The sequence below is a fragment of the Mesoplodon mirus genome (assembly GCF_964341445.2).
Source record: "Mesoplodon mirus genome assembly, chromosome: 5".
NCBI lineage: Eukaryota > Metazoa > Chordata > Mammalia > Artiodactyla > Ziphiidae > Mesoplodon > Mesoplodon mirus.
The window spans coordinates 66,580,914-66,607,924 of record NC_138980.1 but is presented as its reverse complement, the minus strand read 5'-3'; the positions used below and the strand labels follow the sequence as shown (position 1 = coordinate 66,607,924).

At 39.7% G+C, this 27,011-nt stretch overlaps 1 protein-coding gene and 1 pseudogene across 2 annotated transcripts; both read left to right on the top strand.

Moving 5' to 3' along the window:
* Positions 1–1,263: 1,263 nt before the first annotated feature.
* LOC309805364 (protocadherin alpha-1-like) lies at positions 1,264–18,584 on the top strand (annotated as a pseudogene). The gene is made up of 3 exons: positions 1,264–1,361; positions 2,870–2,936; positions 16,207–18,584. The product of its transcript is annotated as a protocadherin alpha-1-like (transcript).
* A 5,730-nt stretch (positions 18,585–24,314) lies between these two features.
* LOC309804743 (protocadherin alpha-2-like) lies at positions 24,315–26,741 on the top strand (the record flags this gene model as incomplete). Its single annotated transcript, XM_082622295.1, has 1 exon — positions 24,315–26,741. The coding sequence occupies one exon, from the start codon at positions 24,315–24,317 to the stop codon at positions 26,739–26,741; it is 2,427 nt and encodes an 808-aa protein (XP_082478421.1).
* Positions 26,742–27,011: the final 270 nt, after the last annotated feature.

The window sequence follows — 27,011 nt, the reverse complement described above, 5'->3', positions numbered from 1 at the left end:
GTGTAATCTTTACAAATAACAGTACTTCTACTCTTTCAAGCAAAAGTTTTGCAGAATTCAATTTGAAAGCAAATCCAGGTCATTTCTCCAAAGTCAAACTGATGGTGGCTGTTGACCAAGAAAAACATTATGGAAATCCATCTGCTACAGTTCATGCATGGGTCTCAGACTCAAACTCTTCCCTGATAGGGTGTAGAGTATCCTAATTAACTGTGACTGCCTGGAGTACCTTTCATTTGGATTTTCCAGGACAAGGATACTGCCAGATGCAGTGAAATACTATTAATATTTTAAAGTTGATCTTGGTTATAGAACACTTGCTGATATTTGCCTTTTGCTTATGTTGGTAGATTATTTCATCAGGAGTAAAAAATGATAGCTTTATCTCTTCCTTTTTCTATCATTTTTCTTTATAATCATGTAAAATTTCTATGTTAAGTGTAATTTCTGCTGTAGTTTTGCTTTTGTTTTTTTTTTGTTTGTTTGTTTTGGCCACACCACGTGGCTTGTGGAATCTTAGTTCCCTGACCAGGGATTGAACCCATGCCCCCTGCAGTGGAAGCGCAGAGTCCTAACTACTGGACCACCAGGGAATTCCCTCCCATAGGTTTTTAATACGTAATTTTTACAGGTAAAGAAGTTTTCCTGAGACTTCCCTGGTGGCACAGTGGCTAAGAATCTACCTGCCAATGCAGGGGACATGGGTTCAGTCCCTGGTCCAGGAAGATCCCACATGCCGCAGAGCAACTAAGCCCATGCACCACAACTACTGAAGCCTGTGCACCTAGAGCCCTTGCTCCTCAACAAGAGAAGCCACCACAATGAGAAGCCTGTGCACTGCAACAAAGAGTAACTCCTGCTCACCGCAATTAGAGAAAGCCCGTGTGCAGCAACAAAGACCCAGTGCAGCCAAAAATAAATTAATAAAAATAATAATAAATAAAAAATAAATTTAAAAAGGAGAATATTGGTCTTTCCTACAAATGACCTCCAAAATAAAGAAAAGAAAAAGAAAAGAAATTTTCCTGAGTTATTTTTAATCAGAATTTTAAAATTTGAATTTTACTGAATGTTGTAGTGGGTTGAATGGTAGCTTCCAAAAAAGATGTGTCCATGTCTTAATACCTGGACGCTCTGAATATTACCTTATTTTGAAAAATAGTCTTTTTAGATATAATTAAATTAAATTAATGATCTGAAGATGAGAACATCCTGGGTTACTGAGGTGGACCCTAAATACAACAGCTAATTTCCTTATAAGAGATGGAAGAAAACACAGAGAAGGGGAGAGTCCATGTGAAGATGAGAGAGAGAGATGATAGTGATACAGCCACCAGGAATGCTGACAGCCACCAGAAGAGGTAAGGAATGGATTCTCACCTAGAGTCTTTGGAGGGAGTGAAGCATTGATAACACCTGGCTATTATAATCTGGCCTCTAGAACTGTGAGAGTTATATTTCTGTTGTTTTAAGTCATCAAGTTTGTGGTAATTTGTTACAGCAGCCCTAGGAAATTAATACAAATGCTTTTCTACATTATTTGGTTTTTATCTTTTATTTATGTAATCAATGTTCAAGGCCAGAATCAAACAATTGCAGGTACTTTATTTTGGGAGGATAGTCATAAGGGAAATGACATGCTTAAAAGATTATTGGTGGGGTTTAAGTTGTAAGCTGCACAAAACTAACTTACTAGTAAAACAGTTTCCTCTGAGAATTCCATTATACACCAGTCTAGTTCTGGAGCTTCCTCTATCACCGAATAACCTTTGTGCCCAGAATTTTGGAGAGAAGACACTAAATAAGTGCTCCAGGAATTAGGGAATCAGTTTAAGAAGTAATACACTTGACCTTAAGCCCTCTATTTTTAGAAATGACTGAAAGTGTGAGAGCATGTTTTAAGAGGTGTTGGGTAACTCAAAAGAAATAGTTTACCCAAATTATTATCTACAAAAATGACCACATTGCCTCATTTTCTAACATATAACTCAGAGAATCAGAATCTGTTTAAGCAATAACATAAATCCAACCTTTATCAAAGTTGAGAGAAAACATGCTCTAATTAGAAATGATGTAATCAGAAAGAATGTAGAACGACCTTCAGTAGTGGATATCAGTTTCCTCAACATCAGAGAGGTCATACTGCTGATAAAAAACACAGTGAATGTAAGGAATGTGAGGAGATGTTTAAATTTAAGTCAGTATTTACCACATGGAAGAGAATTCATAGTGGTCAGAAAATTACATGTTAACAATGAGAGAAAGTCGTTATTTGTGTGGATAATATAGTCAATACCAGAGAATTCATATTGATGTAAAATCCTGTGAATATAAGGAATGTAGGAAGTTGTTTAGAGCTAACTAAGTTCTTTATGCAAACCAGAGAATTCATACTGGTGATAAACTTTGTGACTATTAGTAATGTGGGGAAGCCTTTTTTGTGTGCACACAAGTTACTTAACATCAATAATTTAAACTGATGAGAAACCGATGAATGTAAGAAATGTGGAAGATGTTTAGACTTAATTCAGTCCTTACTGTATGTTAGAGAATTCATACTGGTGAGATGCTTTATGAATATTAAAAATGCAATAAGGCCTTAACTGTGTGTGGACAATTTATCCATATCAGAGTATTCATACAGGTGAGAAATCACAGGAATATAAAGAATGTGGGAAGGTCTTTAGACTTGATTGCATTCTTTCTTCAAGGCAGAGAATTCATACTGGTGATAAATTTTATGAATGTAAGGAGTGAAGGAAAGCATTTATGTGTGGATGAGTTACTCAACATCAGAGAATTCATACAGGAAAGAAATCATAGGAATATAAATAAGGTCTTTAGACTGAATTGAGTTTTTTTCTTCAAGGCAGAGAATTCATACTGATGATAATCATTATGAATGTAAGAAATGTGAGAAAGCCATGATTGCGTTTGTACACATTACTTAATATCAGAGAATTCATAGTGGTGAGATAACTGATTAATATAAGAAATGTGGAAAGACAACCCACAGAATAGGAGAAACTATTTGCAAATAATGCAACTGACAAGGGATTAATCTCCAAGATTTACAAACAGCTCATGCAGCTCAATGTAAAAAAACAAAACAACAAAAAAAGAAAAACCCAATCAAAACATGGGCAGGCAGAAGGGGCTTCCCTGGTGGTGCAGTGGTTGAGAGTCCACCTGCCGACGCAGGGGACACGGGCTCGTGCCCCTGTCTGGGAAGATCCCACATGCCGCGGAGCAGCTGGGCCCGTGAGCCATGGCTGCTGAGCCTGTGCGTCCGGAGCCTGTGCTCCGCAACGGGAGAAGCCACAACAGTGAGAGGCCCGCGTACTGCAAAAAAAAAAAAAAAAAAAAAGGGCAGAAGGCCTAAACAGACATTTCTCCAAAGAAGACACACAAATGGTCAAGAGGCGCATGAAAAGATGCTCAGCATCGGTAATTATTAGAGAAATGCAAATCAAAACTACAATGAGATACCACTTCACATCAGTCGGAATGGCTGTTATAAAAAAGTCTACAAACAATAAATGCTGGAGAGAGTGTGGAGAAGAGGGATCTCTCCTTCACTGTTGGTGGGAATGTAAATTGGTATAGCCACTATGGAGAACAGTATGGAGGGTTCCTTAAAAAACTAAAATGGAGCTACCATATGATCCAGCAATCCCACTCCTGGGCATATATTTGGAGAAAACCATGGTTCAAAAGGATACATGCCCCCCAATGTTCATTTTAGCACTGTTTACAATAGCCAAGATGTGGCAGTAACCTAAGTAACCTAAATGTCCATCGACAGATGAATGGATAAAGAAGATATGGTACATATATACAGTGGAATATCACTCAGCCATTAAAAATAATGAAATAATGCCATTTGCAGCAAAATGGGTGCACCCGGAGATTATAATACTAAGTGAAGTAAGTCAGACAGAGAAAGACAAATATCATATGATATTGCTTATATGTGGAATCTAAAAAAAAATGATACAAATAAACCTATTTGCAAAGCATAAACAGACTTGGAAAACAAACTTATGGTTACCAAAGGGGAAAGGTGTTGGGGGAGGCATAAATTGAGAGTTTGGGATTGACATATAGACACTACTATATTTAAAACAGATAACCAACAAGGACCTACTATATAGCACAGGGAACTCTACTCAATATTCTATAATAACCTAAATGAGAAAATAATTTGAAAAAGAATAGATATGTGTATATGTATAACTGAATCACTTTGCTGTACACCTGAAACTAACACAACATTGTAAATCAACTATACTCCAGTATAAAATAAAAATTTTTTTAAACGTGGGAATATATTTAGACTTAACTCAGTCCTTACAATATGTTAGAGACTGCTGTGAAGCTTTATGACTATAAAATATTCCAAAAAGCCTTTACTGTGTGTGAACAACTTAATCAACATCAGATTATTAATATTGGTTTTAAAAAATCCTATAAATTTAGTCAAAGTGGGAAAACCATTAGTATGCATCAGTAGGCTCCTTGATAATATTCATATTGGTAAGAAGCTCTTTGAGTGTAAGGAATGTGTGAAGGCTTTTAGATATAATTCAAACAATATATGTTGGTGAATTTATACTTGTGTGAATTATTATGAATATATGGAATGTGAGAAAGTGTTTAACAAAGGAAGACACCGTAATATGCAAAATAGAATTCATAATGATGAAAATCCTATAAATATAAAATATTTGGAGAGGCCTTAAATAGTGGCTATCAGATCACTCAACTTCAGAGAATTCATAAAGGGGAGAAACTCTATGAATTCAAGGTATGTAGGAAGACCTTTATTCATGTTAGAGATCTTAGTTTTCATCAAATAATTCACGAGGGTAAGAACAAATTTTAGGAATTTAGGAAGAATTTTAGGCAACATTTACATCTTTCTCAGCTTGGGAGAATTCGTAATATAATTTAATTAACTAAGAAAGCCTTCATGTTTTGTATTTCTGTTTTTAGATAATCAGAATATCTATCCTAGAAAAAAATTGGAGACTGTATAAACTCTATATGCTAATTTAAGTTCATATGTCTCTAACTGGTACAGTTTTACCACGTACAATTTGGAATTATAGTGCTTACTTTGGAGAAATTTTGATATAGACTAGATTGTACATTTTGAAGTACCTTAGAACACAAAGGAAATATTTCTACTTCCCAATGGAGTGCTTTATTTAGTTGCTATGAGGAACCTTCTGCCTTGAAATTGGACTTTAAAATTGCCTCACTAAATAATTACTTAGATAAAGCAAATTAAATTATGAGAAAGTTAGAAATACCTTATTTATAGATCCACAAAACCTCGTTATACTCCCCTCCATATCTCTCCTACTCTTCCCTTACCCGTCTTCCACTTCCAGGACCTTGTTCCTTGTTCATTGATTCCTTACTTTTACTCCTCCTCCTTTCCCTTAACTCACAAAACTACCTTAATGCATCTTAAATTTGATATTCCCACTTGGGAAAGGCTTCAACATGTAGTCATGTTTGGATCTCTATGCCATTGTTTGGACTTCCTGTATCCCAAAATAAAAAGAGAAAAATGTCTATAAAGATGATCATGTGGTTTTTGTCTTTTATTGATATGAAGTATTACATTAGTTGATTTTCAGATGATAAAACAACCTTGCATTACTGGGTTAAATCACCATTAGTCATAATGCTTTATCTTTTCATAATTTTGCTGGATTTAATGTGCTAGTATTTTGTTGATATTTTCAACAATGTCTGTATTCATAAGAGATATTTGTTTGTAGGGTTTTCTTCTTGTGGTGTCTTGTCTGGTTTTAGTATCAGTGGCCTCGTAGAAAGCTGAGAAATATTCCATCCTTTTCTGTTCTTTGGAAGGCTTGGTGAAGAACCTTTTTTAAATGACTATCTGGTTCTGGGATTTTCCTTGTGGGAAGTTTTTTTTTTTTTTTTCCTAACTCAATGTCTTCATTTGTTATAGGTCTATTCAGATTTTTATATTTTTTCTAAACTCAATTTTGTTAGTTTCTGTCTTTCCAGGAATTTTTCCATTTCATCTATATTATCTAATTTGTTGGCCCACACTTGTTCATAGTATAACCTTAGCATTCTTATTATTTCTATAAGGTCAGTAGTAGTGTTCCTTCTCTCATTTCCAATTTTAGTTATTTGATTCTTTTCTCTCTCTTTCTTTCTTTTTGTCAGTCTAGTGAAAGGTTTGTCAATTTTAATGATTTTTTAAAAGAACTGTCCTTTTGTTTTATTGATATTTATTTCATTCTTTTTCTGTACTCTAGTTCATCAGTATCTGTTGTAAGCATTATTATTTACTTCCTTCTGATTGATTTAGGTTTAGTTTGCTCTTCTTTTTTTTTGCTTCAGTGTCTTAAGGTGGAAGTTTAGTTTATTAATTTAAGATCGTTCTTCTCTTTGAACTTACAGTTGTAAATTTCCCTCTAAGCACTTGTCTCCCATTAAGTTTTGGTATGTTGTGCTATATTTTCATTTACCTCAAACTATTTTTTTATTTTTCTTGATGTTTCTTCTTTTGCCAAGTGGTTATTTAGTAATGTATTGTTTAATTTTTACATATTTTTTGCATTTCCTAAATTTCTTTCTGTTATTAATTTCTAATTTCCATTAAAGGGGAACATCCTTTAGTGAGTTAAATCTTTTTTAAATTTATTGAGGTTTGCTTTATGTCTCAACATAAAGGTTTGCTTTATGTCTCAACCTGGAGAGTGTTCCATGTGTACTTGAGAAGAGTGTATATTTTGCTGCTGTTGATGGAGTTCTCTGTAAAAGTCTGTTAGGTCTAGTTTGTATAGACTGTTGTTCAAGTCTTCTGTTTCCTTGTTGATTTTATGCATGGTTGTTTCATATAGGATTGATAGTGGAGTATTGAAGTTTCTGACTATTGTGGAATTGTTTATTTCTGCAATCATTTCTATCAGTCTTTGCTTTATGTGTTTGGGGGCTCTGTTGTTAGGTGGGTATATGTTTATAATTTTTATAATTTAAAGATGCATTGACCCTTTTATCAACATAAAGTCACTCTTTTTTCTCTAGTATCATTTTTAGTTTAAAGTCTGTTTTGTCCGAAATAAGTATAGCCACTCTAGCTTTTGTATGGTTACTGTTTGCTGTGTGTGTATGCATAATTTCCAATCCTTTATTTTCAGTCTTGTATTGAATCTTGATTCAATGTTTGAATCTAAATTGTGTCTCCTGTAGACAGCATAGAATACGATTATGTTTTTAATCCATTCTGCCAATATCTGCCTTTTGAATGGAGAATTTAATCCATGTACCTTTAGAATAATAGTATACTCATAAAGAAGTATTTATTTCTGCCATTTTGCTGTTTGTTTTATGTATGCTTTATAGCTTTTTTTTGTCCCTCATTTACTCCATTACCACCTTCTTTTGTGTTTAGTTGATTTTTTGTAATCACATGTATTGATTTCCTTTTCATTTCCTTTTGTGTTTTTCTATAGATATTATTTTTGTGATTACCATGGGGATTACATATACATCCTAAAGTTATAACAATCTCAATCACATACAAGAACTCTATTCCTATGCAGCTTCATCTCCCCATCTTTATGTTTGACAGCACACATTACATTTTTATACATTGTGTGTCCAATAGCAGATTTAAATTATTTTTATGTATTTGTCTTTTAAATTATGTAGAAAACAAAAAGCAGACTTACTAATCAAAATTACAATAATATTGGCTTTTATATATGCCCATGTATTTACATTGCTGGAGATCTTTATATTATCATTCAAATTTAAGTTACTGTCTTTGATTTGTTTTTGATAAGTTTTTTGTCCTTTGATTTGAACCCAAAGGACTCTCTTTAGCATTTCCTTAGGGCAGGTCTAGTGGTAATGAACTCCCTTGCTTTTGTTTATTTTGGAATGTCACTTTTGAAGGACATTTTTGCCAGATATGAAATTCTTGATTGACAAATTTTTCTTTCAGAATTGTAAATTTATCATTCTACTACCTTGTGGCTTCCAAGTTTTCTGATAAAAAGTCAGTTGATAATTTTATTGAGCTTCACTTGTACATGCCAAGTAATTTCTTTTTTGCTGCTTTCAAGATTCTCCCTTTGTCTTTTGACAGTTTGGTTATAATGTGTCTTAGTGTCGGTTTCTTTAGATTTATTCTACTTGGAGTTCCTTGAGTTTCTTGCATTTGTAGATACACGTCTCTCATCAAATTTGGGAAGTTTTTGACTACTATTTTTTCAAATAATATTTCTACCCATTTCTCCTTCTCTTCTCATTTTTGGACTCCAATAATTCATATATTCTTATTCTTGATGGTGTCTCATAAGTCCCTTAGGCTTCCTTTACTTTTCTTCAATCTTTTTTCTTTCTGCTCCTCAAACATTTCCATTGTCCTATATCTTCAACTGTGCTGATTCTTTATTCTGCCTACTCATATCTGCTGTTGAACCCCTCTGGTGAATTTTTCTCTTCAGTTACTGTATTTTTCAGCTTTTTTCCCCCCATTCTCTCATCGAAGAGTATCTTGTTTTGTTTTGTTTTCAGTGTTTTGAATATTATAATGTTGCTATCAATATTTGTCTAGAGGTTTTTGTGTGAACATAAGTTTTCACTTCTCTGGGATAAACGCCCAGGAGTGCAATTTTAAGTCTATTTTTTTTCCAAAAGAATCAGCCAATCTGTTTTCCAGAATGGCTGTCATATTCTGTATTCTCATCAGCCATATATGAATGCTCTAGTTTTTCTGCATTCTTGCTAACATTTGATGTCAGATTTTTTTATTTTAGCCATTCTGGTAGATGTGTAATGATATCTCATTATAGTTTTAATTTGCATTTCCCCAAACGCTACTGGTGTTAAAATATTTTCATATGTTTCTTTGCCATTTGTATTTCTTCTTTGGTCAAATTTTTTTTTCAATTAGATTAAATTTATTTAAAATATAGATAATCTAACAATAAAGTACAATAAACTGATTTTGGCCTCTAGTTTTCCTCTCTGCCCAAAGTCCTACAACAATGTCCATAGAGATGAACTTTCCAGTGCTCCAGCTCCCTGGATCCTTACCCCTTCATCAACAATGTCGAACTCAGTCACCCCCTCCCCTGGTCACATCTTAGATAGTCATCACCAAAAACTGCACTGTCTCTAAAATCTTGAGTTTAAACACCCTACTCTCTGTCCTCCATCCTTCTTCTACCTACATCATTAAATTACAAACCCCTACAGCCCCAAATTCTTCAGCTCTTGGGAGGTTGCCAAATTACTGGCACTGTGACTTTCTGACTGCTTATTTTTTCCTCGCTTCCCTGTCTAACCTGAAGTCCATGACTTCTCATTGTAATCATTCCCTTGCAAGTATGCCAGCTCCCTGGTTCTCTCCTATTTTCTCTCCAGGGAAAGATCTCCCTCCAAAGCTTTATTTGGCCAGTAGGTTATGATCCTCTAGGACTTTGCCTGAGTATAAGTTCTTCTGGTGGCCTTTCCTGACCACCTTATGCAGAATGCAGTCTGCTATCTCTACCTCAATTCCTTTTCCTTGCTTCTTTCATAGCACTCATGGCAACTTATAAACATTTTATTTGATATGTAATTTTTTCTCCCTGTCTCTTGCACTAGAACATAAGTTCTATCAGGACAGGGACCCTGACTATCTTGTTCTCTCTACATTCCCAGTACCTACCGTGATTCCTTGCACATATTAGAAACTCAATAAACAATAGTTGTACAAAGGAATGATTATCAAATTTTCAAGCCTATTAACAATGTACATTATTTCCAAGTGTCTGTCTGTGGAATGATTACAAAATTTGATAACATATAAGGATATAAATATACCTTAATTAATTCAGTAATAGTGTTAATTATACAACCCACATTCTTTCACCACAATGTAATAAAATCAAATATATAATAATTGACTCTAACCCACTGGAAATCTAAAAAACTCTATTTTCAGTAACTCTTGGGAAAAAAAAGAGAAAATGAAAGATTACAATTAAATTACAAACATTTTAGAAATTATATACCAAAATCAACTGCATGGATCCAAAACTATCTTCAGAAAAATGTATAGTCTTAAATGCTTTTGTTATTAAGCAAGAAAAATAATAAATTAACTATGTATTCATGGGGAAAAAGCTGAGAAAAAAAGCAATGAAATGAACAAACATAAATGAGAGTTAAATTAATCAAGGTAACCATAATATATTAGAGATAAAAGGGGAAAAATTATTTGAACATATCAATAAAATAGATTAACTTTTGTCAAGTGCACTCAAGGTAAAGGAGATAAAGCATAAACAAGTAGAGATAAAATTGGGCACAAATGCACGGGGAGAAAATTAATTTAAGAGTCTTCTTGTAGCTAAACCTTCTTTTTGTTGCTTTCTCTAGATCTCTGCCTAGGAGCCAAACTCAGCTGGAGAGAGCTGCACAAGAGTCCACCCAACGGTTTTTCATAAAGGCAAAGGTTCAACTTTAAAAGGACCTCCCCAGTGCCCCCCAAAATGAGGTAAGTTTCTCTGTCCTGCTCTCAATGACAAGGTTTTTACACTTTCCCTTTGGGCCTCCCCAACTCCCTGCCAGCTTCCTTACAGCAATAGCCTGACCTTTACCTTCTCAGAAAAAATTGCAGCCACATTACCCTTTAACACGAAATAAAATGAAAAAATATAATAAGGAAAAAATAACAAAAATTGACTCTAACTCCACAAGATCTTTGTCTGTGTCATTCACTCACACATCTCAAGCACCTAAGACAGGGCTTGGCTCTATTGCTTTGATCTGGAGGTAAATTCATTTGAGGAGCAAGGTAAATTCATTTGAGGAGCAAGTGGATACCAGGTATACACGTCCCCACCCATTCGAACTCATTCTCTCTGCACCCTCTTCTGATTCAGTGAAAGCAGTGATCTCTCTTCACAACCAAGACCAAGCCTTCCCCCCATGCTTGAACTCCTGCCCCTCCCAGCTTCTCAGGGCCCTTACATTATCAGTTATCCTGTTTCTCTTATTCATAGTCTAAACCACACTCTTTCTAACAGCTTTTAAACATGCTCGAGAGTCTGTTCCACTGAAAACATAACTCTCCTTCAACCAATATCTTCCCTCCAGCTTGCGTCTCCCTCGCTCCTGTGTGATTCCTAGAATTCTTTTTTTTAAACATCTTTATTGGAGTATAATTGCTTTACAATGGTGTGTTAGTTTCTGCTTTATAACAAAGTGAATCAGCTATACATATACATATATCCCCATATCTCCTCCCTCTTGTGTCTCCCTCCCACCCTCCCTATCCCACCCCTCTAGGGGGTCATAAAGCACCGAGCTGATCTCCCTGTGCTATGTGATTGCTTCCCACTAGCTACCTGTTTTACATTTGGTAGTGTATATATGTTCATGCCACTCTCTCACTTCGTCCCAGCTTACCCTTCTCCCTCCCCATGTCCTCAAGTCCATTCTTTATGTCTGCATCTTTATTCCTGTCCTGCCCCTAGGTTCTTCAGAACTTTTTTTTTTAAGATTCCATATGTATGTGTTAGCATATGGTATTTGTTTTTCCCTTTCTGACTTACTTCACTCTGTATGACAGACTCTAGGTCCATCTACCTCACTACAAATAACTCACTTTCGTTTCCTTTTATGGCTGAGTAATATTCCATTGTATATATGTGCCACATCTTCTTTATCCATTCATCTGTCCATGGACATTTAGGTTGTTTCCATGTCCTGGCTATTGTAAACAGAGCTGCAATGAACATTGTGGTACTTGTCTCTTTTTGAATTATGGTTTTCTCAGGGTATATGCCCAGTAGTGGGATTGCTGTGTTGTATGGTAGTTCTATTTTTAGTTTTTTAAGGAACCTCCATACTGTTCTCCATAGTGGCTGTATCAATTTACATTTCCACCAACAGTGCAAGAGGGTTCCCTTTTCTCCACACCCTCTCCAGCAGGTGAAATGTTTCTTCATGTCTTTTGCCCAGGTTCTAATTGGGCTGTTTGATTTTTTACTGTTGAGTTTTGATTATCAATTATAGATTCTAGATACAAGTTCTTTGTCAGTTATGTGCTTGCAGACAATTTCTCCAAAATTTTAGCGTTTATTCTCATACTCTAAATATGGTATTTCACAGAGTAAAAGTTCTTAAATTTTGATGACGTCCAATTTATCAATTTTTTTTTCTTTTACAGGGGCTTCCCTGGTGGCGCAGTGGTTGAGAGTCTGCCTGCCGATGCAGGGGACACGGGTTTGTGCTCCGGTCTGGGAAGATCCCACATGCCGCGGAGCGGCTGGGCCTGTGAGCCATGGCCCCTGGGCCTGTGTGTCCGGAGCCTGTGCTCTTTTACAGACTGTGCTTTTGGTGTCAAGTCTAAGAACTCTTTGCCTACCCTTAGATCCTAAAGATTTTCTCCTATATTTTTTTCTAAAAGTTTTAGAGTTTTATGTTTTACTTTTAGGTTCATGATCCATTTTGAATTGATTTTAGTATAAGATATGAGACTTAGACAGGGGTTTTTTGTTTGTTTGTTTTTCCTAACAAAGTCCAATTGCTCTAACACTATTTGCTGGAAAAGCTATCTTTCCTGTATTTAATTGCTTTTGCAACTTTGTCAAAATTCAGTTAGTTCAGCACATTAGCATGCGTCTATTTTTGGATTATTTATTTTGTTCCCTTGATCTGTCTATTTATCTACCAATAACACAGTCTTGATTTCTGTAGCTGTATAATAAATAATAGGATACACTGATTCCTTCTACTTTTTTATTGTTTTTAAAAATTGCTTCAAGTATTATAGTTCCTTTGTTATTCCATGTAATCTTGTCTATATCTATAGAAAATCTTGTTGAGATTTTGGTAGGAATTGTGTTAAATCTATATGTTAATTCAGGGAAAATTGACATTTCTCCATGAAGTGTCGAGTCATCCAATTCATGAACACAGTAGGTCTCTCCACTTTAGATATTCTTCAATTTTTTTCATTAGTGTTTTGTAGTTTTCAGAATACAGAATACACTTACACTTAAGTATCTTTTTTGAGCTAATTGTAAATGGTATTGTATTTTAAATTTAATTTTGGTATGTATATTTTCATTGTTATCATATGGAAATACATTCATTTTTGTATGTTTATCTTGTTTTCTGTGACATTGCTGAATTCACTTTTCTAGGAGGTTTTTTACTGCCCCTGTAAATAGGGACAGTTTTCTTTCTTTCTCATCTATATGCCTCTTATTTCCTTGTCTTGGTTTATGGCACAGAGTAGAACTTCCTTCACTATGCTAAAACAAATAAGAGTAGTGAGACCAGATATCTTTGCCTTGTTCCCAATCTGAGGTTGAAGACATTCAGTCCTTCACAATTAAGTATAATGTTATTTATACGTTTGTCATGGATTCTCATTATCAAGTTGAGAATGTTCTTATGGTTTTTGAGGAGAAGTGAGATGTAATTTTTATCTTTGTTCCTCTATAAGTAAAGTGTATTTTCCCTCTGGCTTCTTTCAGGATGTTTTTTCAATTAAACTTTTTATTTTGAGATTATTATACATTCAAATTCAGTTGTAAGAAATAATACAGAGAGATCCTGTGTACCTTTCACCCAGTTTCTCCTGATGGTAACATAAAGCTGTAGTAAAATAACAGGATTTTTATTTAATCTTTGATTTTCTATAGTTTGAAATTGATATGCCAGGTGCAGATTTTTTGGTGTTTATGCTGCTTGGTGTTATCTGAGCTTCCTGGATCTGTGATTTGATGTCTGAAATTAATTTGGAGGAAATTCCCGGTCATTATTATTTCAAATATTTCTTCCTTTCCTTTCTCTCTTTCTTCTGGTATTCCCACTATGAGTATGTTATACACCACCACCCCCCTTTTTTTAATGCTATACCTTTTTTTTTTTTTTTCTTTTTGCGGTATGCGGGCCTCTCACTGCTGTGGCCTCCCCCGCTGCGGAGCACAGGCTCCGGACGCGCAGGCCCAGCGGCCATGGCTCACGGGCCCAGCCGCTCCGCGGCATATGGGATCCTCCCAGACCGGGGCACGAACCCGTATCCCCTGCATCGGCAGGCGGACTCTCAACCACTGCGCCACCAGGGAGGCCCTAATGCTATACCTTTTTTAAAGTTGTCCCACAGTCCTTGGATTTTCTGTTCTGTTTTTTCAATTTTTGTTCTCTTTGCTTTTTGGTTTTTGGGGAATCTATTGATATATCCTCTAGCTCAGAGATTCTTTCCTCATCCATGTCCAATCTACTACTGAGCCCATCAAAGTCATCTTTCATTTCTGTTACATTTTCTTTTAAATGGGTTTTTTTCTTCAAAAATGGGGTCTAATATTTCTTTTTGTTTTTTTAACTTCTTTATTGGAGTATAATTGCTTTACAACGGTGTGTTAATTTCTGCTTTATAACAAAGTGAATCAGTTATACATATACATATGTTCCCATATCTCTTCCCTCTTGCGTCTCCCTCCCTCCCACTCTTTTTGGTTCTTTCTTAGCATTTCCATCTCTGTTTACATTGACCATCTCTTCTTTTCTTACATGCTGTCTACTTTATCCATTGGAGCCATTAGCATATTAATCATAGCTGATTTAAATTACCAGTCTGATAATTCCAACATCCCTGTCAAGTCTGGTTCTGATATTTGCTCTGCTCTTCAAATTGTGGAGTTCCCCCCACCCCTTTTGCTATGTCTCATAATTTTTTGTTGATAGCTGGACATGATATACCAGGCAGAAGGAACTGCTATAAAAAGCCTAGTAATAATGAGGTGTTGAGGTGGGGGAAGAGAGGAAGCATTCTATAGTCCTATGGTTAGATCTCAGTCTTTTAGTGATATTACGCTTCTGAACTATGAACTTCACAAGTGTTTCTCATTCCCCTCCACCCCATGTCAGACAGAATGGCTAGAATGCCCTGGAATTGGGTATTTTTCTTCTCCCTCACAGAAAGCTAGAGCCTGTTGGAATTGGCTCTGATAATAAACCAACAATTAGTTTCCCTGAGGGAAGGCCTTGTTAAGAAGAACAGAATACATTTCAAAATGGTTCATTTCCACCTCCCACTGCCAGAAGCATGAGGGGGATTTTTCTCTGATATTTACTGTGGGAATCTGGTCAGGCTCCTGGAGGTAAATTTCAAAACATTTTGAGCCCCCCTCATGACTGATTTCCCCCCCATCTACATTGAGCCTCCAGCAATTTGTCTATTGCAGTTCAGATATTCCTGCTCCAGCTCTGGTTTCCACAGTGGCTTCTGCCCTTGGGTCTCTGTGCCAGTAAGTAATCTGTGACTTTCTGTATTTCCCTGTCTCTTTAATTTTGGGGGTAGTGGTTTGCCCTGTGTCCTCCCCTCTCTTACACAGCCAAGAAGAGTTGTTGATTTTTTTCAGTCTGCTCAGCTTTTTATTTGTTGGAGTGGTGATTTCAAATCCCCTTAAATTCAGAACTAGAAACTGGAAGTCCTTGACAGTGTCTTTTGATGGAAAAAATTTTCACCTTTTATGAAGTCTAATTTGTCTGTTTTTAAAATTTTGTTGCCTGTACCATATCCAAGGAACCATCACCAAACCCAATGTCATGAAGCTTTTGCCCTATCTTCTTCTAAGAATTTTACAGTTTTAGGTCTTACATTTAGGTTATGGATCTATTTGAGTTAATGTTTGTATGTGGTGTTAAGTAAGGGTACAACTTCATTCTTTTGCATGTGGATTTCCTGTTTTCCCAGCACCATTTGTTGAAAAGACTGTCTTTCCTCCCATTGAATAGTCTTAGCACTTTTGTTGAAAATTGTCTGACCATATATGTAAGGATTTATTTCTGGGCTCTCTGTTCTATTCCATTGGTCTATATGTCTGTCTTTATGACAATACCACACTGTTTTGATTACTGTAGCTTTGTAGCAAGTTTTGAAATCAGGAAGTGTGAGTCCTCCAACTTTGTTCTTCTCTTTCAGGATTCTTTTGGCACTTAGGGTCACTTGAGATTCCGTATACTGATTACCAAAAACTAAAGAAGGAAGCCCCATTTTGTCACTGCTGGAGAGAAGACAAAAATGTAAGGAGATAAATTATTTCAAATATGAAGGGGAAAAAAAGGCAAGATTTTAAAGTAAAGTGAGAACGGTAGGAAAGGAGTAGTGCTTTTGCGATGCTGTTTTCAAGGAGAGGTGGCTAGGGAGGCCGGTGCCTGTTGCTCTCGCTTCTGCTCTTCGCAGCCTGGGGGGCTTGCAGCGGCCAGATCCACTACTCGGACCCTGAAGAGGCCAAACACGGCACCTTCGTGGGCCGCATCGCTCAGGACCTGGGGCTGGAGCTGGCCGAGTTGGTGCCATACCTGTTCTGGGTGGCATCCAAAAGCCGCGGGGACTTTCTGGAGGTAAATCAGCAGAACGGCATTTTGTTTGTGAATTCTTGGATTGACCGGGAGGAGCTATGCGAGCAGAACACGAAATATAGTATCCACCTGGAGGTGATCGTGGACAGGCCGCTGCAGGTGTTGCATGTGGAGGTGGAGGTGAAGGACGTTAATGATAATCCACAGGTCTTTAGAGTGAGAGAACAAAGGCTATTTATTCCTGAATCTAGGCTGCTGGATTCACGTTTCCCGATAGAGGGCACTGCTGATGCAGACATTGGTACCAACGCTTTTCTAACATACACTCTCAGCTCCAGTGATTATTTCTCTTTGGATGTACAGGCAAGTGATGAACTGAGTAAGTCACTTTAGCCTGAATTGAAGAAGTCTGTGGATAGAGAAGATACACCAGAACTTCGTTTATTATTGACAGCCACTGATGGGGGCAAACCAGAACTAGAAGGTACAGTTCAGCTGCCGATCATGGTGGGTGCTCAACGATAATGATAACGCCCCATGGTTTGCCCAGGCCGTGTACAGAGTACACTTATTAGATACGACTAATGTTCCAGCAACTGGAACATTAATGACCACATTAAACGCCTCTGACGCTGACAAAAGTGTAAACGGCGAAATTGTCTTTCTTTTGGCAATGATGTTTCTCAACATAAACAAACAAAAAAACAAAAATTCAAAATTGATTCCAGCTCAGGAGAAATTAGGCTAATTGGTAGACTGGATTATGAAGAAACGAAATCCTACGAAATTCAGGTAAAAAACAGTTGATAAAGGAGGTCCTCCAATGTCAAATCACTGCAAGGTTTTAGTGAAAGTGCTGGATGTAAATGATTATGCTCCGGAACTGGCGGTCACATCCGTCTTTGCCTGTAAGAGAGGAGTCTCCACTCAGCATCGTCATCGCCTTCATCTCCTTGTCTGACCGTGACTCTGGTGTCAATGGGTAGGTGACCTGCACCCTGACGCCTCATGTCCCCTTCAAACTGGTGTCCACCTTCAAGAATTACTATTCGCTGGTGCTGGACAGCGCCCTGGATCGCGAGAGTGTGGAGAACTATGAGGTGGTGGTGACCGCGAGGGGTGCGGGCTCGCCTTCCCTGTCGGTCACAGCCAGCGTGTCCGTGGAGGTGGCCGACGTGAACTACAACGCGCCCGCGTTCGCGCAGCCCGAGTACACGGTGTTGGTGAAGGAGAACAACCCGCCCGGCTGCCACATCTTCACGCTGTCGGCGCGGGACGCGGACGCACAGGAGAACGCGCTGGTGTCCTACTCGCTGGTGGAGCGGCGGGTGGGCGAGCGAGCGCTGTCGAGCTACGTGTCGGTGCACGCGGAGAGCGGCAAGGTGTACGCTCTGCAGCCGCTGGATCACGAGGAGCTGGAGCTGCTGCAGTTCCAGGTGAGCGCGCGCGACGCGGGCGTGCCGCCTCTGGGCAGCAACGTGACGCTGCAGGTGTTCGTGCTGGACGAGAACGACAACGCGCCCGCGCTGCTGCTGCCCGGGCCGGGCGGCGGGGCGGGCGCGCTGAGCCAGCTGGTGGCTCGGTCGGTGGGCGCGGGCCACGTGGTGGCGAAGGTGCGCGCGGTGGACGCGGACTCGGGCTACAACGCGTGGCTGTCGTACGAGCTGCAGCCGGCGGCGGGTGGCGCGCGCAGCCCGTTCCGCGTGGGGCTGTACACGGGCGAGATCAGCACGACGCGCGCCCTGGACGAGGCGGACGCGCCGCGCCAGCGCCTGCTGATGCTGGTGAAGGACCACGGCGAGCCGGCGCTGACGGCCACGGCCACCGTGCTGCTGTCGCTGGAGGACAGCGGCCAGGCGCCCAAGGCCTCTTCGCGGGCGTCGACGGGCGCCGCCGGCGCGGAGGCCGCTCTGGTGGATGTGAACGTGTACCTGATCATCGCCATCTGCGCGGTGTCTAGCCTGTTGGTGCTCACGCTGCTGTACACGGCGCTGCGGTGCTCGGCGCCGCCCAGCGAGGGCGCGTGCGACCCCGGGAAGCCCACGCTGGTGTGCTCCAGCGCGGTGGGGAGCTGGTCTTACTCGCAGCAGAGGCGGCAGAGGGTGTTTTCTGGAGAGGGGCCGCCCAAGACCAACCTCATGGCCTTCAGCGCCGGTCTTTGTCCAGGTCTGAGCACGTCGGGAAGAAATGAACATCCAGAAACAAATTCGGTAATATAAGTTCAACTTCCAAGCTTCGGCTTTAGTTTTTAAAAATTTTTACTTATCTAACCATCTTTTCAAATGTCACTTTAAAAGATGTATTCCAAGTGTTCACTAAAATCGCAACAAATCTTACCATTTATTGTAGATATTTATTCTATTACTTATAGCTGCATGTTGAATAGAACTTGGAATCAAACAACAAAAAAACTAATGTAGGAACAAATTGCCATATTCCTTGGATCAAATAGTAGGATACTTCTGAAAGAATACTGAAATATTAAGCAGTCTTGATCATATTTAACACAGAATCTTAACGTAGTCAAATACATTGTCATTTTCAAGTTTATTTGTAGCTTGGAATGAAATGTCAAGCCCTGGACAAAAAATTATCGGCAGATTTACAGAAACCATCTGCCTTCCCTTAAGGTTTTGCGTTTCAAAGTGGGCAATTAAAAAAATCGTTTTAAACAAAAGTAATTTAAAAGATATTTGTAGGGTGATATTTTAATTTTTATGTTAAAATATACAACTATTTTCTTCGTTGCTTTTATGATCAGTATCCTGATGCCAACGACTCTGAGTTCTCCTGGTTCTAGAAAGCTTAGCATGGAATGAAGTTTTTAGTATAGGATCTGGTTAGGAAACACTTAGCACCTTCCATTTACTCACAAATGTCTAAGACACTTTATTTATTTACTTTTAAATTTATTTATTTTATTTATTTATTTTTGGCTGCATTGGGTCTTCGTTGCTGCACGCGAGCTTTCTCTAGTTGCAGCGAGCGGGGGCTACTCTTTGTTGCGGTGCGCGGGCTTCTCATTGCGGTGGCTTCTCTTGTTGCAGAGCACGGGCTATAGGCACGCGGGCTTCAGTAGTTGTGGCACGTGGGCTCAGTAGTTGTGGCTCGCGGACTGTAGAGCGTGGGCTCAGTAGTTGCGGCGAATGGGTTTAGTTGCTCCGCGGCATGTGGGATCTTCCTGGACCGGGGCACAAACCCGTGTCCCCTGCGTTTGCAGGCGGATTCTTAACCACTGCGCCACCAGGGAAGCCCTAAGACACTTTATTTTTACTTCTCTCAACATTTCCAATAACTTTGTGAAGTGCATACTTTAGTCTCACTTTGTGGATGAAAGTGCTGAGGCTCAGAAAATCTAAGTTCAGTATTTTTACTAAGTTTTCTCCAGATTTCCCAAGGATATCCAGAACTTGCTTGTTCTAATGGACTTCATTGCCTTTTATAAAATATTTAAGGTAGCTTACAATGGAAGATATTTACAAGAGCAATTTTAAAAAGTCTGTTTAAAAGCCAAAGTAAAAGATCAAGAGAAGAGTGGGAACAATTTATCAAAAAATCAATCATAGGCTGAGTGCAAATCCTAATACTCACCTTCCTGGAAGTAAGTACAGAAATATAAAAAAGAAGAATAAAAGGAAACTCTCTGTATCAACTCTTTAAGAGAGAAAAAACTCCTCTCTTCCTGCTGTAAATTCAGAGTTGATTACTGGTCATTATATAAGGGTTTAGCAATATCCTGAACAGTATGTTTGATAGCAGTTTTGCAAAACCAGCTGAAACATATTTGTTATAAATATTATTATATATGCTAGTCATTAAGTCAAGAGCATAATGTTAAATTTTATTTTCTATGTTTAATTCTGAAACTACACAAGTATTAAATGCACATATTTTTGTTTGCAAACATTTAAATAAACATGCAGAAAAAGTCCCTTGGAAGTCCCCTTGTGAAAGCATTCTATAAGAAATTACTATAATTTAGTAGTTAAGTTTCTAGATATTTTAATTGATATAGTGCTGTTGCTTAGAGTGTTTTAAGAAACAGGCAGTGAGTATGTTTCTGTAACTTTTCAAATAGTAATTATCATACCCACCCAGGCTTCTGGCAAAAATCAGCAAATAATAAATAATAGTTTTAGATTTCACATTGCCAAGAAAAGTTTCCAGCTCCTTTAAATATGAGATAAACTTTGCAAGATTATAAAACTGGTCAAGATAAATTAAGGAGTCACAAAAATAATTTCTGTTCCCAAATTCACATTACCTATGTCCCCATGTCCAGGCTTAGGAGTTTCTCTAGGGACACTGAATATATTTACTGATGGATCAGAACACAAGCACACATGGAGAGCCTACTGCAAACTAAGTCCTGCTGTAGAAACTAGGGACCTAGCAAGAATGAAACAAGATAGGAGAGGTCCTTGGCTTCAAGGGGACCACATTGTAACCTGTTTAAAATAACAATTGTGTTATGAAAATACTTACATTGGTGTAATATTGCCTTTTCAGTTTTCTTTGTCTAAACAAGGTGTCTATAAAGGAGGATCTCATTCTATTCATGACTTTTAACAAATAGGCAGTATAATGCTGACTGTTATTAGCAAGTTTTCTGGAAAAAAACAGATGTGGGCTTTCCTTCTTTATGCAATTTGCACTCAGAAAACTATATGTAATTCTCATTGCCTCAACTAATGAAAATATAATCAAGTAGATGGAAAATTCTCTGGAAAGGGGAACTAAAATGATCAAAAGATTAGGAGGGATAGAGGAAACTACGTTTTAAGGCCAAACTGAAAAATCATAAACAGTATGGAGAACGTAAACATATTTCTTTTATCAAGCCAAAAAAACTTGAGTTAGAGGTTGACGTTTGAAGCTAGAATGGCACAACTTGTTTCTTCAAGAATTTATATAGGTTGAAAAATCAATTATCTAACAGTACTTCACTGAGAGGTTAATAATAAGATTTCTAATGGAATTGGACATCACTTGATAAATACCAATAGCCCTTTAAATTTGGCCTGAAGAGATTCAGGCATGCCTTCACACAGCTACATTGGGATCACTGTCAAAAAATTTTTAGATGATGCATTATGGATCTAAGAACAGACAAACATTTCTTTCTGTATTATGATTATTGTTGTAAAGGTTAAAATTTTCTGGGTTATTTGAAGGTATTAACTTGGAGGTGAATCTCAAATTTTTGTTAATGACTACTAAACCAAAAAAAGGGGGTTTAAGATTACAAAGTTTGAAAAGTGATTTTTTAGGGCTTCCCTGGTGGCGCAGTGGTTGAGAGTTCGCCTGCCGATGCAGGGGACACGGGTTCATGCCCCAGTCCGGGAAGATCCCACATGCCGCGGAGCGGCTGGGCCCATGAGCCATGGCCGCTGAGCCTGCGCGTCCGGAGCCTGTGCTCCGCAACGGGAGAGGCCACAACAGTGAGAGGCCCGTGTACCGCAAAAAAAAAAAAAAAAAAAAAAGTGATTTTTTTAAATGAAAAGGTACTTCTAGGATGGAGGAAAAGGTGATTATGGAGTGGTGTTGTTACTTAATATTTATTTTTATATAAATATGAATGGATTTCCCATTGGTAGTTAATATGCTTGTGCCATTCAGAATCTTTTTTTTTGTTTTGTTTTGTTTTGTTTTGTTTTGTTTTGTTTTTATGTGCTTTTTTTTTTAATTTTTTGCCTTATAACAAATTTAATCAGTTATACATATACATATGTTTCCATATCCTCTCCCTTTTGCGTCTCCCTCCCACCCTCCCTATCCCACCCCTCCAGGCGGTCACGAAGCACCGAGCTGATCTCCCTGTGCTATGCGGCTGCTTCCCACTAGCTATCTGTTTTACGTTTGGTAGTGTATATATGTCCATGCCTCTCTCTCGCTTTGTCACAGCTTACCCTTCCCCCTCCCCATATCCTCAAGTCCGTTTTCTAGTAGGTCTGTGTCTTTATTCCTGTCTTACCCCTAGGTTCTTCATGACATTTCTTTTTTCTTAAATTCCATATATATGTGTTAGCATACAGTATTTGTCTTTCTCTTTATGACTTACTTCACTCTGTATGACAGACTCTAGGTCCATCCACCTCATTACAAATAGCTCAATTTCATTTCTTTTTATGGCTGAGTAATATTCCATTGTATATATGTGCCACATCTTCTTCATCCATTCATCTGTTGATGGACACTTAGGTTGTTTCCATCTCCTGGCTATTGTAAATAGAGCTGCAATGAACATTTTGGTACATGACTCTTTTTGAATTATGGTTTTCTCAGGGTATATGCCCAGTAGTGGGATTGCTGGGTCGTATGGTAGTTCTATTTGTAGTTTTTTAAGGAACCTCCATACTGTTCTCCATAGTGGCTGTACCAATTCACATTCCCACCAGCAGTGCAAGAGGGTTCCCTTTTCTCCATACCCTCTCCAGCATTTATTGTTTCTAGATTTTTTGATGATGGCCATTCTGATCGGTGTGAGATGATATCTCATTGTAGTTCTGATTTGCATTTCTCTAATGATTAATGATGTTGAGCATTCTTTCATGTGTTTGTTGGCAGTCTGTATGTCTTCTTTGGAGAAATGTCTCTTTAGGTCTTTTGTTTTTTTGCTATTGAGCTGCATGAGCTGCTTGTAAATTTTGGAGATTAATCCTTTGTCAGTTGCTTCATTTTCAAATATTTTCTCCCATTCTGAGGGTTGTCTTTTGGTCTTATTTATGGTTTCCTTTGCTGTGCAAAAGCTTTGAAGTTTCATTAGGTCCCATTTGTTTATTTTTGTTTTTATTTCCATTTCTCTGGGAGGTGGGTCAAAAAGGATCTTGCTGTGATTTATGTCATAGAGTGTTCTGCCTATGTTTTCCTCTAAGAGTTTGATAGTTTCTGGCCTTACATTTAGGTCTTTAATCCATTTTGAGCTTATTTTGGGAACATTCTTAATTAAGAATACATTATCCAAATGAGGAACAAATGAATTGTTAATTTACAAACATCTGTTAACAGTTCAGAAAACAAACTAAAAATGGAATATATAAATATATTTTCAATTTATAAAGTATAAAATAAATACCCTTTGATTCCTATGTGCTTTATGTGAAGAAACTGAGAAAAAATTCTGTTATATTCAAAAGAACTGAAAGCAGGGTCTCAGAGATATTTTCACACCCATGCTCATAATAGCACTATTCACAATAGCTAAGAGGTGGAAGCAAACCTGATATCCATAGACAGATGGATGAATGGATAAACAAACTGTGGTATATACATGCATCAGAATATTATTCAGCCTTAAAAAGTAAGGAAATCCATCACATGCTACAACATGGATGAACCTTGAGGACATTATGCTAAGTGAAATAACCCAGTTACAGACAAATACTGTAAGATTCCACTTATGTGAGGTACCTAGAGTAGTCAAATTCATAGAACCAGAAAGTAGAATGGTGGTTAGAGGGGTGTGGTGTGGTGGGAAAGGGGAGTTGTTTTCTAATGGTTATAGATGGAAGTTCATGTTTGCAAGATGAAAGTTCTCAAGATCTGTTTCACAACAATGTGAATATACTTAACATACTAAATTGTATACTTAAAAGTTGATGAGATGGTAAATTTTGTTACATGTTTTTAACACAATTAAAGGGAGAATGATATATTTCAGAGTTTAAAATAAATATTTTCCCTAAATGAAAGCTATCAGTAAACTTAGACTAGACAATTGTTTAATTTTAAATCTACAGAATAAATACTAGAGCCTACATTTTGGCCACATGATGTCGCTGTCTACTACAGTGTATTCTGTAGGAAGAAAAATATCCAGGACCCTATTGTCACTCCAGAGAGACAGAACAATAAGAGAAGCAGCAGGACTTGAGCAGAGACTAGAGGACAATATTTAAAATTTTGCAAAACATGATATTCTAATTTGATCAAGTCGCTGAGTATTGGTGATGGTGTCTTCTAAGAGTAGGGGCGGAGAGGTCGGGTGTCTGCTACTCTTGCTTCTGCTCCTCGCTGCAGGGGAGGCCAGGAGCAGCCAGGTCCACTACTCCGTCCCCGAGGAGGCCAAACATGGCACCTTCGTGGGCCGCATCGCCCAGGACCTGGGGCTGGAGCTGATGGAGCTGGTGCCGCGCCTGTTCCGGGTGGCGTCCAAAGGCCGCGGGGACCTTCTGGAGGTAAATCTGCAGAATGGCATTTTGTTTGTGAATTCTCGGATCGACCGGGAGGAGCTGTGCGGGCGGAGCGCGGAGTGCAGCATCCACCTGGAGGTGATCGTGGACCGGCCGCTGCAGGTGTTCCATGTGGAGGTGGAAATAAAGGATATTAATGACAATCCGCCAGTGTTTCCAGTGACAGTAAAGACTATCCGGTTTCATGAATCGAGGCTGCTTGACTCGCGGTTTCCTCTAGAGGGGGCGTTTGATGCAGATGTCGGAGTAAATGCTCTTCTCTCCTACAAGCTCAGCTCCAGTGAGTTTTTCTTTCTAGATATCCAGACAAATGATGAACTAAGCCAGTCTTTGTCTCTTGTGCTGAGGAAATCTCTGGACAGAGAGGAAACTGCCGAGATTAATTTGTTACTGGTGGCTACTGATAGGGGCAAACCTGAGCTCACAGGCACCGTTCAATTGCTTATTAAGGTATTAGATGTGAATGACAACGAACCTACTTTTGACCAATCAGTTTACAAAGTACAATTGTTAGAGAACATCGCAAAGGGATCCTTGGTGATTAAATTAAATTCTTCTGATGCAGATGAAGGATCAAACAGCGAGATTGTGTATTCATTTAGTAGTGATGTGTCCCCCAATATAAAGACCAAGTTCAAAATAGATCCCAGCTCAGGGGAAATCAGAACTAAGGGACAATTAGATTATGAGGAAGTGAAATCTTATGACATTCAAGTCATTGCGTATGACAACGGGACTCCACCAATGTCTGGGCACTGTAAAATTTCAGTAAAACTTGTGGACATCAATGATAACACACCAGAAGTCTCAATCACATCTCTTTCACTTCCCATCCGAGAGGATGCTCCGCTGGGAACAGTCATCGCCCTCATCACGGTGTCTGACCGCGACTCCGGTGCCAACGGGCAGGTGACCTGCACCCTGACCCCCCATGACTTCTTCAAACTGCTGTCCACCTTCAAGAATTACTACTCGCTGGTGCTGGACAGCGCCCTGGATCGCGAGAACCTGGCGAACTATGAGGTGGTGGTGACAGCGCGGGACGCAGGCTCGCCTTCCCTGTCGGCCACAGCCAGCGTGTCCGTGGAGGTGGTCGACGTGAACGACAATGCGCCCGCGTTCGCGCAGCCCGAGTACACGGTGTTGGTGAAGGAGAACAACCCACCCGGCTGCCACATCTTCACGGTGTCGGCGCAGGATGCGGACGCGCTGGAGAACGCGCTGGTGTCCTACTCGCTGGTGGAGCGGCGGGTGGGCGAGCGAGCGCTGTCGAGCTACGTGTCGGTGCACGCGGAGAGCGGCAAGGTGTACGCGCTGCAGCCACTGGACCACGAGGAGCTGGAGCTGCTGCAGTTCCAGGTGAGCGCGCGCGACGCTGGTGTGCCGCCTCTGGGCAGCAACGTGACGCTGCAGGTGTTCGTGCTGGACGAGAACGACAACGCGCCTGCGCTGCTGCTGCCCGGGCCAGGTGGTGGGGCGGGCGCACTGAGCCAGCTGGTGGCTCGGTCGGTGGGCGCGGGCCACGTGGTGGCGAAGGTGCGCGCGGTGGACGCGGACTCGGGCTACAACGCGTGGCTGTCGTACGAGCTGCAGCCGGCGGCGGGTGGCGCGCGCAGCCCGTTCCGCGTGGGGCTGTACACGGGCGAGATCAGCACGACGCGCGCCCTGGACGAGGCGGACGCACCGCGCCAGCGCCTGCTGGTGCTGGTGAAGGACCACGGCGAGCCGGCGCTGACGGCCACGGCCACCGTGCTGCTGTCGCTGGAGGACAGCGGCCAGGCGCCCAAGGCCTCTTCGCGGGCGTCGACGGGCGCCGCCGGCGCGGAGGCCGCTCTGGTGGATGTGAACGTGTACCTGATCATCGCCACCTGCGCGGTGTCCAGCCTGTTGGTACTCACGCTGCTGCTGTACACGGCGCTGCGGTGCTCAGCGCCATCCAGCGAGGGCGCGTGCGGGCCCGGGAAGCCCACGCTGGTGTGCTCCAGCGCGGTGGGGAGCTGGTCTTACTCGCAGCAGAGGCGGCGGAGGGTGTGCTCTGGGGAGGGGCCGCCCAAGGCAGATCTCATGGCCTTCAGCCCCAGCCTACCTCAAGGTCCAGACTCAGCAGAAGAAAGGCAGCAACTCTCGGAATCAGAACAGTTTGGAAAGGTGAGTCTTAAAAATTTTTTTTTCTGTCGCCTCTAAAATTGTTCTATTCTCTTTGTTCTCTATGATTCTATTAATTTTTATAATTAATTATTATTGGAGTACGGTTGTTTTACAACGTTGTTTTAGCCTCCTCTGCACAACAAAATGAATCAGCCATACACAGTCTATTAATTATTTTGATTCATAGCTCTGCTTTTATTTTGTATCATTATCTTGTGCAATATATGGTGTGAATTAGAAATCAATTTCTTGCATTGAGAACAACTTAAATGATTTTCTTATTTTTACATTTTGGATTTTCCATAA